Source organism: Amphiura filiformis, chromosome 15, assembly GCF_039555335.1.
Source record: "Amphiura filiformis chromosome 15, Afil_fr2py, whole genome shotgun sequence".
In the NCBI taxonomy this organism is placed as follows: domain Eukaryota; kingdom Metazoa; phylum Echinodermata; class Ophiuroidea; order Amphilepidida; family Amphiuridae; genus Amphiura; species Amphiura filiformis.
The window spans coordinates 52,454,050-52,469,178 of NC_092642.1; the positions used below are offsets into that span (position 1 = coordinate 52,454,050).

The window sequence follows — 15,129 nt, forward strand, 5'->3', positions numbered from 1 at the left end:
CGTTAATGTAGTGAAAACATGGGCGTGGTATATAGAAAGATTGCGTGACTCCAAATCCGTAAAAGTGAACTCCCAGCATTTTGTGGGAACTGGAAGTCAAATTGCTTACAGACTGGGAGGGTCCATGTATTGGGTTGATTTTTAATGCTATGTAATCTACATTACCAGTCGTTCTCCATGGACCCGAGGGAGGGTCTACACTCACACATGCTATAGATACATATAGGTGGTAAGTGGCAGCACATTTACTGAAATGAAAATATATATTTTAAAGCAGAGTATACGGCAAAAAATTAATTGATTTAGAAAAACACTATAAAAAGCCTGAATTATTGATTTTTGTCTTTTGTGTAGAGTAATTTCAACTTGGTTCTGAAGTGTAATCAGCATCGCATCACCATTCACTAAACCAATGCTAGTTTTTAAATACTTACAAAATGCTAAATTCATGATATATATTTTCAATGGCTGCATGTGCCCTGTATTTTTGTTTGTTTTGATATTGTTTTATATAAGGAATTTGTAACATGGCACAGATATGTTGTCACACTAAAAGTTGATCGGTCAAAATAGGAATATGGTCAGTAATAATAATTAAAATTAAAATTAAATCTATATCAATGGTTGGTGAATTATCGGGGGGCAAATATTTCATGGGCCAGCCTGGGAGGGCAGGCATGTACAATTTGTATTTTGCAAGTAATTCAAATAAACATTATTATTATTAGGGGCTGTGCAATAATTATAAGCCCCCGGATAAAAATTTCCAAACGGCCTGCCAAAAAAACCTCTTAGCCCGGCAAAAATTGCTTGTCCCCCCTTGCACATGCAAAATTTTTGGGATCCCAATTTTAAAACCTATAATGGTATATGGCCATGCGTTTTGATCTGAACACCCAAAAAGGGTGGTGGTGTCACACTTTTCGCCATGATCGTTTTGTTTTTTGAGTATATCTTTGAAAGTAAAGAAGCTATGGCAATAAATTTGGTACCAAATGAAAGCTAATGTATTAATGAAGAGCTATAGAAAGTTATATGAAGGTATCTTGAACAGAAGCAGAATGGCATTCAATCCAATGACCCAAGTCAGGGGTGGTGGCGGCAGCGGCTCATGTGGCAGCGGCTCACTATGTACAAACTCAATGGGAAAGTTCATTTTGGTGCCTCGAAAGTGCAAAAAGTTTGAAATTTTCTTTAAAAACTAGTGTATATCAATAAATTTGGTATCAAAAGAAAGCTGACATTGTTATCTGAACTTTTATTCAGTAAAATAGTTGAAACAATAAACTGCCTTGAGCTTATGATAGGGGCAAGTGCTTTGAACTCGACATCTAAAATGGGTGAATGGCGTCACATTTTTCACTGTGGTCATTAGTTTTTTTATTGTATCATTGGAATAAAAAAAGATTTGATAGTAAATTTGGTATCAAATGACAGCTAAAACACCAATTATTAATTATGGAAAGGTGTCAATATGATATCTTGAACATCTATAGAATGGGACTCAATCCAATTTGCCAAGGCAGGGGTGGTGGAGGTAGCGGGGCACTCTGCACAAAACTGTAAATGAAGTTTTTATTTTGGAAGCCTCGCAGTCGGTGTGCAAATGTGTTGCCATTTTCCTTTAAAATGAGTGTTTATCAATAAATTTGGTATCAAAAGAAAGCTGACATTATTATCTACACTTTTATTTTGTACAAAGTTAAAATAGTTAGCTGCTATAGGGTATATGATAGGCCAATGTTCTCCAAGACAATAAGAAAAATTAATCCTATTTAGGTCACTTTTTGAAGGGTTGTATCATTTTACAAAAGTGATAACCCCCATACATTTATATACTGCAGGAAAGCCCTTACTCTGATCTATTAGAAAATGACATAAAATAAGATCCAGGGGTAACACAGAAATGTTGACATTATACCCCGGTACCACTGTCAGTTTATGCTTTGTCTCATTCACATAAATGTAGCATTAGAACCTTACATCTGACAGTGTTTCTGAGACTCTTGTTGGATTCCTTGTTCAATTTCCTTTCAGAAAATGTATACTTTTATCATGCTGGGGGGTATGGTTTGAAAAATATGGGCATATGAGGGTGAAAGAGTGTCGCGAATGTCAAAAATTAGCGTGTGACGAAAAGTCGGCGAGGTTAAAACGCATGGCCATATACATATGGGGCCAGAGCCAAAATTCCCGTTTGTGGCAGGACGGAATTTTGATAGACCTTTTAAATTGTAGCTCTGTGACTGTTTATTTTATGGATTCTTCATGTTCTTAATATAAACAAGTAAGTTACAGACTTCATTCACACGCAAGAAAAATAGTCCAAAGAATCAACATGTTGCCACGGTAACACAAATTCACTGATGTGGCGGGACGGAATGATAAACTTCATGTATTTGTGAACACAGTACATTTGTTTAATTTTTATCAAAAGTATTGGGATAAAACATTTGTTTCTAACATTGGTATTAACTTCAACTTACCTTCTTTTGTTATGGAAGGAATTATAAAATTCACCCCCCTCTTTATAGTACGCTCATTAATTTTTAAAAATCATGTCATTGTGGCGGGACGGAATGTGGCGGGACGGAATTTTGTCCACCATGTCAAAATCAAGAAAAAAAGCAATTGATTCACTTTAAAACTGATAAAATTGTCTTTTATTTCACTTCCAATGAAAAATTATTGCAAAATATAAACTGAGAAAGAAAATTTTCATCCTTCCTGAACTTAAAAAAATCATCTCAAAATGTGGCAGGGCCATGTTTTACACCACAGACCCTGAAAATAGCCTTATTGCTGGCATCCTACCACAAAAGGTCTGAAAAAGAAGAAGTTAAAATGGCTCTGAGTCTAGCAAAGTTGATGAATTCAATTTTTGTGTACTCAGGAATGTTTATTACCATAATAGTTGATATTTTGGAAAGTTTTGACTAAATTTTTTTTTTTTCGTCCCTTCCGGAACGTAAAAAAATCACCTCAAAATGTGGCGGGACGGAATTTTACACATATTTTAATTTATTTCTTTATTTTTGTAAAGTCTACTGACATTTCTTTTTAGTGCTGAAATTGTCTATACAGAAGACCTTTATAATACCGTAAACAAAAAAATCCTATCTTTTTAAAATATGTAGTAACATCAAATTTAGCAATTCCGTCCCGCCACACCAAGAGGGCGCTACATGTGTATTTAATTGCTTGCAGTCCGAAATTGACGGGCAAATTTTACGTTTTTTTTTGCCGATTCATAATCTTTGGTTAGTAGTCTATTAAACCAGAGGAGAAATTCACTCTTGTGACAATTTCTAAATTTTAGGTTGAGTGATGACCATTTTTGGCTCTGGCCCTATGTGACACGATCAAGGGAAATGAGTCGGATGTCGCTAATATTGATTTTGAGATATTGGCATAGAAAATGTTAAAATTCTTTTGTTTTATATTGTTTTCAGCGATTGATAAATTGACGTAACTTCACAAAGAAAAGTCGTATCAACATGGGGTTTTCAGTTTCTGAAAGCTAATTGTCCTCTTTAGAAACCTGTGTAGAACTCAATTTCGACCAGGGCCGACATGTGACTCATTCCCCTTGATCATGTCACATATCTTTTGCGAGTGCAGCGAGCAGGAAAATTTGCATATTAAAGCATTTCGTACTGTTTACATAAGCCTTTTTAGAGTGTTTTGTTTTAAAGGTGCCCCATGAATGTGTGCCAAAATTGCTTGCCCCCCCCTCAATTTCGGCCAGGGCCAACATGTGACTCATTCCCCTTGATCATGTCGCATATATTTTGCGAGTGCAGCAAGCAGGAAAATTTGCATATTAAAGCGTTTCGTACAGTTTACATAAGCCTTTTTAGAGTGTTTTGTTTTTAAAGGTGCCCCATGAATGTGTGCCAAAAATTGCTTGCCCCTCAATTTCGACCAGGGCCGACATGTGACTCATTCCCCTTGATCATGACACATAAATTTTGCGAGTGCAGCGAGCAGGAAAATTTGCATATTAAAGCATTTCGTACTGTTTACATAAGCCTTTTTAGAGTGTTTTGTTTTTAAAGGTGCCCCATGAATGTGTGCCAAAAATTGCTTCCCCCCCCCACCACCGGATGACCATGTCATAAAATCGGGTCATCCGCCAAATTATTTGGTCATCCGTATTTAAAGCCCTATTATTTATGTGAAAATGTTTTCAAAATTGGGGTGGGGGTGGGACAATACATGTACTTGGAATTGATTTTGGGGGGAGGGGTGTTGGGGTATCCCTGGACCTAGAGCTAAATGCTGTGATCATTCATGGTTGATTAAAAAAAAAAATTAAATACTTATGCAAAGTTATGTGTTTAACGGCTGATCGATTTAATCACGGATGGACATTTTTCAAAACGGATTTTCTATCAGTTTTGAAAAATGATTGATTGATTGTCACCAACCTTTTGAAAATCAAAAACAAATTTGGTTTGGTACTAAAAATAGAACGAATAGAACTTTTCGGTACTCTTTTGTCTTCTACAAAATGTATCTACACTAATTAATATTTACAGATACTTTCCTGGACAAATGACTTGTAACATACATGTAGGAGACAAATAAATCTTAAATTGCAGTGAGAATGAAAAACTAGAGTGATAACCGCACCATAGCTGAACCATGTGGCTTCGGCAGTATAGGCTACATGTATTGTGGTAGGCGTATACCACTGTCACCCGGTATCTGTAATGGACATAATCTCGAAATGCTACGAAGGTATGACCGCCCGAGTGGTGTTAATTAAAAAGGACTGCTTCATTAATTGCCGTTTTAATATACCTTGATCGTGGGAAGCTGGTATTTAGAAAACTTGACTTTTGACCTCTGTATGACCCCCTTAATGACCTTAAATGAATTTTAAAATATTTTCAACATGTTTAGAATGTCATAAGGATCATTGCATTTAAATTTCAGCTCAATCAGAGCATTTTGGAAAACTTGACCTTTGACCCCTTAATGCATGACCTTAAATGAATCTGAAAATATTTTTTTAATGTTTAGAATGTCATAAGGATTATTGCATTTAAATTTCAGCTCAATTGAAGCATTTTGAAAAACTTGACCTTTGACCCCTTTATGACCCCTTAATGACCTAAAATAAATTTTTAAATGTTTTAAACATGTTTAGAATGTCATAAGGATCATTGCATTTAAATTTAAGCTCAATCGGAGCATTTTCAGCTAAAATGACCTTTTTTGACCCCTGTGACCCCTAGATGACCTCTGACGTTTGGAAATATTTTTATTATATTCTTTACATTTTTCTCTTTCATATGACACCACTTGGGGGGTCATACCTTCGTGGCATTTAGAGATATGTCCATTTTAGACCAAATGGTTAGTCAGTTAGTAAGTAAGCTAGTAAGTAACATTCACTCCTATAGGCTGATACCATTTCATGGTTCAGCAAAAATTGTAACAGACACTTTTGTATGTCAAGGATGGACACAAATGAACCAGAGTCCTGACAAAAGCACAGGGAGATCTTGGCTAGCTACAAATGATTGGAAATCACACATGCCACATTTGAAATAATTTTTCACCACAAAATGTCAAAATATGCCATGCATTTCATCATGATGTAAAGTGTAAGTATATGGACACAAATGCTAACCAGAGTCTTGACAAAAGCACAGGGAGATCTTGGCTCTACAAATGATTGGAAATCACACATTTGCAATAATTTTTCACCACAATATCTCAAAATTTCATCATGATGTACGTATACAGTGTATGAATGAATAAATGCATGGATGGCACAATTAGGTTGTCAATATTACTGTAATTTTTACTAGATACCGTATTAACTGCAAACTTATTTAGACATGAAGCGTAATGTGTGATTTACTCCACAGCGACACCCTCAATTTTTCTTGAATTTCTACTTTTTGCATGATTGTAATGCCAATTGGTGTACCGGTACTAGTAAAATACCACAATCATAAAAGACTAATTCTGAAGTGGTTTTATTCAGAGTTCAACGATCGGGTGATGGCAAAACATTGTGTGCATGTCACATGTGTATCATTGAATCAGTGACGTATAAACCGAGTAATGTATAGGCCTACTATATGTCTTGCTTTTACATCCCAGCTGTGTTAAGCTCCACCAATAATCATGATAATAATACGATCAGCGGACTATTAAAGTCCCGTATTACACCCCTGGCCAATTTAGGGCCTATTTTTGCATTTTTCTCAAAAATTATAGTGCATTGTTGACAAGTAAGATATGTATATTATAGGGGCAAGGACTCACCTTCCTACACCACCAGTTGAAATAAAACTCGAAACTTCCTGTGTTATTCCTCAAAACAACATGGAACTTCATTAATAAAAAATTGAAATCCTAGTTTGACCCGTTATCAAAAATTTTGTTTGAACAAGGCTTACGATTGGCTGATACGTCATCGCATGTGTATAAAATTAGTCTCAGGCCAGACTGTATGTGACTATCACAGGTTTGTTAGGATCGACAAGCGTCAGACCAACACAATCTGGTTGTGTAGGGGACTATCATCGTGACGCCCACTAAGTCTGTGCTGAAATAAAATTCCAGTGCAGTAGTTGTAGTCCTTGCCCCTATATACATATCTTACTTGTCATCAATGCTCTATAATTTTTGAGAAAAATGCAAAAATAGGCACAAAATTGGGCAGGGGTGTAGTTCCCCCTTAAACAAAATCTGAGAGGGTGACCAGCCAACCCATTAGGTGATTTGAGATGGACTGACCCTAATGTGACTCGCCAGTAAAGTATGTCTAACCTGATTGGTTTACAATACTACTTTGATAATTGCTACGCCAGTCAGCGTGCTCGATGCTTAACAACCTCGTAGAGGTTTTCGAGAGGCGAATTCACGTGGTGATCCAGCGATCGAGTATAAATTCAGCTTGACAACTGCTCTCGCAGGTGCAATAACAATACATGGACACAATCACTGACATTTACACAATGAAATAATGAATAATTTATGACATGCATGGGCTGGATTTTACGATCGAGGTAAGGTTTTCGGCCTGTCCCTGCGTGAATATCCTTAGTTTTCAGCATCAAAGATACTTGCTATGACCAGTTTTTTGCGGACACTTTGATTTAACAGGTAACTTTTATAGGTTGTACAATTGTACGAAATATACATTTTGTTATAGGCCTAAAATGTTTACAAAAATACATAATTGGTCCACACGTTGTGCATATATGCATATGTATTCAGTTGTTCGACGTATATTAAATTTCTATCATCCATGTTCCACCATCATGACCGGATTTAAGCGGTGGCCCGGGGCCAGTTGATTTTGCCTCGGGCCAGTAAACTTCCAACAATACTGGCCCGGCGGGCCACTAGATTTTTGATCCTGTTATAACTCATATATGAGGCAAGATATAATCAGCGATGGACACAATTGGACACAGTTTCTGCCCCACTTGTCACCTGTGTGTAATTTATATTTTTATTTAATGATTTTTTGTACATTTCAAGTTCTTATCCTTGCGTTGCAAACAAGTTGGAAATATACGCCCGGTTTTTTTCCGGTTATGTACCTACATACTATTTTCAAGCTCTTTCATGCATGCTCTATCTGATGATGGTAGCGATATCGCAAATACCGCATACCGGTACTTGAACCTTTTCTTTTGTGAACTTTTGGAACTACTGACTGAACTTGTGTTAGTGACTAGTCTCTCCATATTGAGTACGCTCAGTACAAAACAATTAAAAATGTTCAGGTTTGTTTGAATTAAAGTGGCACCATAGATCCTGGAAAAAGATTTTTAGGGTCCATGGTGGCATATAATAAAATAATGTAACACACAAGTAACATGTGTCAAGTTTGGTAACTGGTAACTTTAAAAGTCGCATTGGAACGTGCAGGTACATCCGTAACCAGGATTTAAAAAAAGTAATTTTTGTTCAAAATTTGGACCTTTTTTGACCGACAAGGACTGAAAACCTCTATTTTTTTGCTTGCTACGCTCGTGAATGGGACTTTTTGGGTCAAAATAGGGGACTTTTTTTGGCATTTGGCGAGGGGGTGTTCACCACCTGCCCCCTGGTTACGGGCATGGGAACATGCTTCTTTATTTGCACTTTTTGCAGTAGAACATATTGAAAAAGTTGGGCCAGTAAATTTATTGCAGGGCCAGTAGATTTGCCGTTTCACTGGCCCGGAGGGCCAGTAGAAAACTGAAACATAAGTCTGTCCCTGATCATGACCATGTATTAACAGCAATCTTCAAATTCAGGAGGTTGACGAATATAGGAGGTTGACGAATATAGCCGTGTTTTCGTCTGTGGAGTTACCAGTGACATTCACGCATAAAGCGGTGCACCTGAAACAAGAGGTGGGAAGTCCAGAATTGATTGATTGATTGATATGACAACACTCACTGAGACCGACAGAATATTATAATTGTAGGCTTACCTCGTTTTCAACAGGCTGATCCGGCTGCAGCTGCTGGGCTTGGTTGGCAGCAGGTTGCGATCGCGAAGGCGATGATTTCGGCGCTGCAGGTTCCTCGTTTTTCACCTCGTCCTCAGCCTTTTCTACGCCATGTCCCTCTCTGTGCCTTAGTTCACTCATTATTTGATCTTTCCTAATATCAACTATGTGGTTGTTTACGTGGCTACTTTTTGGCAAATATGTGAAATTCTTGAATACAATTGTGATCGTGAGCTCGTTAATTAATTGATTTGCTACGATTTCGCGATTTTACGTTTGTTGCCGGAAATTGAACAGTGTTTCTAGATATATTTTCACAGTCCCAAAAATGTCAAAATATTGAACAAATCAACATAAATTTGGAAAATATTGTACAAATTAAAGTGTACAAAATGATGTTGGTCTGTTTGCAATAATTGATTCGGAGTAAGTTGATTAGTTTATACACACAAAACTTTAAAAATCAATTAAATTTAATTAAAAAAATTCTTGCTTTTAAAAACACAGATCTAAAAAAAGCACTCGTAGCTCAGTGGCTTTAGTAAATTTAATATTTTTTTTCACAAATGAAGGTAAAGAATAAAAGTATGAAAACTAGCACTTATAAAACAATTGATCAAGATAAATATTTCTTGAACTTGAAATAACTCAATACAAAAGAAATGGTGTGTGTAAATAGGACTTCTTGTAAAATGCACATTCATTTATTTTTACTAACTTAGGTGGTACATTTAAAGCCCAGATGATAGGTCAAAGTTCATGTTTATATTTTGTTTGCATGCACACATGTATCGTGTAATCTCATCTTCTCTGGTCTTATTCATCAGATTCCCTTTTACAAATTAAGCGTACTGCTAGCCGTCCAGTGCGTATTATTTGCACAAGATCCAATGCACACGCTTGACGTCGCGCGCGTATACGCGATTGTTAAGCTGTCAAATGAAATCTGAATAAGACTTTACAAGCATCATCGATGGGCAATCCTCGGGTTTGGGGGCATATAATATTGATTCCGGTATAAAAACCGAGGATATTGCCTCATAATTGATCAGATTTGGATGGTTTGCTTGTTTTGATAGATCAGAAGATTTTCTCATCTTCTCTGGATAGTAGGGTATGATTGATTGTATGACCGGCATGTTGACTTGTTGTAAATACATTTAGAGAATAAATGATAGGATTTTGTCTTTTGCCTATCAATATCGTGTCATAATGGATGGGCTGGCCAATATTTTGAGTAGTGGATGCCGGCGCGGCGTTATCCACTACGATAAAAATATTGGCCAGCCCATCCATTATGACACGATATTGATAGGCAAAAGACAAAATCTATCGCTTATTCTCATTCTTATTCAGTTTTAATGTAATTTTTGCAAGAAAAACTGCCTTTTTTTCAGAAAAAAATTAAGTTACTTTTGTGAGGACATCCCCGATGTTTTAAATGAACGAAACCATCACGAACATATAAGTCGCTGAAACGCGTTCTTAGTTCTTGCACGTGTATTACGCGAATGCATTATCGCGCGATCATTGAGGAGCAACAAACTATCAACTATTGTGAGATATTATACACCAGAAAACCAATCAAATTACGTGAATTCTTTACAAGACACACCCATTGAATAAGAATGTATTTTAACATTATTTTTGACAAATAGGTGTAACTCACTTCCTTCCTTCCTTATACGTGCTTACCTCAAATGGTTGAGTATCAACGCACGGGCTTTACGTGCACAGTTTTACCTATGCATGATCCTGGAACCTAGGATTGAATGCAGATATCAGAACCGGGGATGGTCCCCCTTCTCTTTTCGAATAGCTCTGACACTTACCGTGCACAGGGTTTGACTCTTCCTGTACACGGGACCAACGGCTTTACGTGACTTCCGAATCACGGACGAAGCACATACACTACCTATATTTGCACGTGATAAGCAGTGTATGGGAGCGAGAAGAAATTCTTCAATTAAATTCTGAAATTAAATTTCTGAACTGAATTGAAGGATTTCTGACCATATAGGAACTTTTTGGGAGGGAAGAGAATTTTCACCTAAGGCAAGCCCAAGGCTCGAACCCTTGTCGATCGTATCTCCCGGCCGGCAGCGCAACGCCTTTACCACTCGGCCATCTCCAACTTTGGAGGTGACGCGTATGTAGGGCTGTTAAGACCCCCTTTTTCAGCGTCGCTGTCACCCAAAGACTCCATATTTTTTTGCGAACACATGCTCTGTCGCCTGAAGACCCTTACAAGTTCAATTTGAACAGCAACTTTCAATTATCACTAATTTTGCTACTTATTTTGAAAAAACAAAGAAATTTGAAGCCACTTAGAACTAGACATTTTCGAGGTTTCTGCGGTGCTGTTGCGGCTCTCGCCCAAAGATTCCATTTAAAGAAAAGGTCATGTTCTCACCCAATGACCCCATATTTTTTACATTTTGCTCTCACCGAATGCCAAAAATCAGGCTCTCACCCGATGACCCCATATTTTTACATTTTGCTCTCACCGAATGCCCCTTAGTGCGAAAGTGCCAGCCCTACACCTATCCATTTCATATTGAAGTGCCCCCCGGTGTTACTGCTCTCCGCAGTCGGCACTATGCCTGGTCAAGCATCCTCACACACCCGAATGTAGACCAGTAGATTAATTAATACAACTTTATCATTCATTCATAGTGTTATAATGAACATTCTGAAAATCTACTGTTTTTATTTCAGATTATGTTGTGCAATGACGTGCATTTTTCTACCAAGATGCCTTAGAGCTTGGAACCTATTTTCTCCACAAACTTTGGTACCAACTCCAACCAGTTTTTCTTTCTTACACCATTCATCAAAAAACACAGCAACTCGAAGACAACATCAGTTATCACAATTCGAGGTTAAGCAATTGCCATGGCAACAAGAAGCAACTCTTTATGTCCACTGGCCATTCTGTCAAAGAAGATGCACATATTGTAATTTCAATAAGTATATCGATCGAAATACAGATCACAAGAGAATGCGCAACTGCTTAGTGACAGAAACAGCAACTTTGCTGAAATTGAGTGGTGTGAAAAGAATCAAATCCATTTTCTTTGGTGGTGGAACACCGAGCCTTGCATTGCCATCTACTCTTCATGATGTGATTGACACTGTTGCTGGGTTGACTGCGCTGGGTGATGATGCCGAGATCACCATGGAAGCAAATCCTACTTCAATTGAGACATCAAAAATGAAGGATTTTAAAAGTGCAGGTAAGGTTGGGGAAATTTGATTTGATGATATTATTATTATTATTTATTATTATTATTATTTATTATTATTTGTGAGCATTAAGGACACTCTGCAAAGAACACAACACTTGACAAAAATACAATAATGCAAACAATTAACCTGGGAACAAACGAGTTTTCACTTTCAGTACATGTAGAAGTTTGAAAGGGGACACAGACCGGAAGCTCATTCCAGTTCTGGGGATCTGCGTGGCAGAACAATCCCTAGCTTTTTGCCTATCACTTTAATAACGTGATAATATTGTTTTAATATGTCGGAGCGGTACAAGAAATACAGTTAGAAACATGAACAGTGATTTTGAAAAAGTGTAAAAGGCTGGAAGATCAGGCATCCATGATCCCACCCTGTGAACATTTGGCAATTTACACAGTATATTGATTCTGACATTTACACATGGCAGCTTCACATGGCAGCTATTGCACTGAGCAGTCGATTTGCCAATGGGAAAACTTATTACTGCTATAAATACTTTCCATTCAAATCTCACAATACACAATTAGCACAGAAGTTTCTTTGAAATTATTTTAATATTATGCTTTGATATATTATTCTTACAGGAATCAACAGAATATCTTTAGGAGTACAGGCTCTGAATGATGCCGATCTCCATGTCCTAGGACGAGACCACGCCACCGATGAATCCATCCAGTGCATCAAAGAAGCAATTCAACTCTTTCCAGGTCATGTGTCAGCGGATCTTATTTTTGGAAGGCCGGGTCAAACACAGTTGTCATGGCAACAAGAACTACGAAACATGCTTGAAATTTGTGACAACCATTTGTCGATCTACCAGTTGACTTTAGAAAGAGGCACAGCATTATTCAAGATGAACGAACAAGGGAAAGTGTCAATGCCCGATGCGGACTTAATGGCAGAGATGTACGAGGGCGCTGTTGATATGTTACACGATGCAGGTTTTGTTAGATACGAAGTGTCAAATTTTGCTAGAAATGGTGCTGAGAGCAAACACAATAAATCGTACTGGAATGGTGATCAATACATAGGAGTTGGACCAGGCGCCATGGCAGGTTTATTCCTCAAAATATTGACGAGTGTGATTATCGAAATGTAAGAACGCACGAGTTGAATTGTCTTCGTCCACAAAGAGAAGCAAGAATTCAAACTTTGGAACCTAACCCCTGGATGTGGGAGGTGGAACATAGGGGTCACGGTACAAGAAAAAGGACACCACAATCGCAGGAGGATATTCTATTGGAACTCCTCATGTCTGGGTTGAGGACTCAACAAGGCATTTTAGAGAGTCGCTGGAAGGAGTTTGCTATTAGATCATCGACACTTGAGGATGTTTTCAAAGAAAGTGATGTTGTAAAAACTTTAATAAAGGAGGGGTTATTAGATATGGACAACATTGGGATGAGAGTCAGTAAAAGAGGGACGAGTGTCTTGGATAGTATTCTGCCAGAGTTGATGAATGTGCTGAGTAGTTATTACAAGCAACAGTAAACCCTTTTACAGCTACATCAAGTATCAGCTTTCTTTAACACATTTTTGGCCTATGTAGTGTATCGTAGTAGGCATAATTTCATATTTCTAGTCCAATAAAACATTACTCATGTGGATGATTCAATGCCTTGCAGACTTTTTGATGTGTCCATAGTGAGTACTAATTTCTTGGACTAGAAATTTGAAATTTCTCCTATGATTCTACAACAGTCCTGATGAAAATGTTCAGTAATAATGTAGTATATTGTGTAAATACAAAAGTGTGAACTGATTGAATCACTTATAGTCGATCTCGTCTCAAGTTGAGAGCAATGCCATGTTCGATTTTGCAGTGGCAGATTCTGATCAGTGAATTTACAGTTGCATTGCCAGCGTACAGACAAATTGCCCTTCTATGCGAATGTATATGACCCGCGGGATTAGGTTAGTGCGATTCAAATCTGTCACTGCGAAATCCAACATGGCATCACTATCAACTTGAGACAATCTGGTTGGATAGTAGGAATATTCTGAAGTCTTGCTGATAAATAGAACCAGCATCACTATTCGCTGTATAAATGATGATGTAACAGGACTAACTACCATAATAGCAATAGGTTTAAACAATTTTTGAATATATCGCGCTGCACTACAAGCAGTTTGCACTCATTACACCTGATTGTGTCTGCAATCATAGATTGAATACAAATTACCGCTCTTTTCAAAGATACTAATCTTATGGGTGCGAGTGATTAGCATGATAAGAATTTCTAGAATTACGATCCAGGTCCTTATCCCTGTTCTTTGACATCTATGGCTCATGGTATTGTATTCAATCTATGATTGCAGACATACACATGTGATGAGTGCAACCTGCTTGTAGTGCAAGGCAATATGTTAAAAAATTGTATTCATGTATCACTTCTATGGCAAATAATGACAATTCATGCATATACCAAGAAGTTTTGTGACCACATATTTTTTGAAACAAAACTTACCAATAAATTACCAAAGAAATATTTCATATGTCTATGTGTTTTAATATTTCAATATTTCAGTTACAATAAATATGAAACATGGAATTTAGTATAATACATAATTGTCAAAACATGTTAAATGTTTATTAAAACAACTCGTTGATTTACAAGTGTATTGAAATGTACATATTTACAAACATGATGAAGAAAGCTAAACAAGTTTCTTCCAAACATGTAAGAAATACTCAACTCAGTCATAAGTGAACTCACCAATACAATTATTTTTTGGTTCCTAATGCAGGTAACAGGGTTCCCTTCTAAATGGAAATAGTATCTACTATTGTGCCATTGATCATTTTTTTCAGTGCAATAATTTATCTAAGACAACAATGTGGAAAGATATTTTAAAAGAAATTCTGAACACTGAGTAAATCTTCAGTTTAACATGAACCTTTTTAAAGATGGTACAATGTTTAACATGAAAAACCCGTAATCATCACAAATGTTTGTTGTATTTATGCCGTAAGTGTATTTGTGACACAATCTGGTCCATGGAGACCAAATGTGGCGAATTTGAAATTGAAATAAAAGGCAAAATTATGTAGTAAAAAAATAAGAAAATACATAAGAAAATAGACATCACAAAACTTCATAACTTTAGAATCAAGTATGCTAGACCTTGTAATGTTTTCAGTATTATGGTAATTTATACAATGTATACATTAGAGTAATAATTCGCGAAACTCAATTTAAAAAAAATGCCTCCTTTGGCCCCATGGACCAGATCAGTTCACATTTTAGTTGAAAAATATTACATTGAGTATTCAGGGCGCAATTAAGTGATAGTTTTGTTTTCCAATTGTGATATTTTCCAGCAAACCCTATGGATTGACAATGCTGCTCTTCAACAACAAAATGTTATTTCTATAGGGCAAGTTGCAAAAGACCACTGCATTCAATAAG

The 15,129-nt window shown here is 36.9% G+C and overlaps 2 protein-coding genes across 2 annotated transcripts in view; one reads left to right on the plus strand and one right to left on the minus strand.

Moving 5' to 3' along the window:
• The window catches only part of LOC140171826 (phosphatidate cytidylyltransferase 2-like), a 38,193-nt gene extending 29,332 nt beyond the window's left edge, over window positions 1-8,861 (minus strand). The window contains exon 1 of the mRNA XM_072195159.1: window positions 8,453-8,861. Coding sequence (XP_072051260.1) covers window positions 8,453-8,611 — 159 coding nt within the window. The 5' untranslated portion in view covers window positions 8,612-8,861. The remainder of the gene's footprint in view (window positions 1-8,452) is intronic.
• Window positions 8,862-9,314: 453 nt separating this feature from the next.
• On the plus strand, window positions 9,315-14,468 carry LOC140171829 (radical S-adenosyl methionine domain-containing protein 1, mitochondrial-like). Its single transcript, XM_072195161.1, is given in 4 exon segments — window positions 9,315-9,579; window positions 11,189-11,706; window positions 12,304-12,762; window positions 12,765-14,468. Coding segments are annotated over 3 exon segments (1,410 nt in total). The 5' UTR covers window positions 9,315-9,579; window positions 11,189-11,201; the 3' UTR covers window positions 13,211-14,468.
• The last annotated feature ends 661 nt before the right edge of the window (window positions 14,469-15,129 follow it).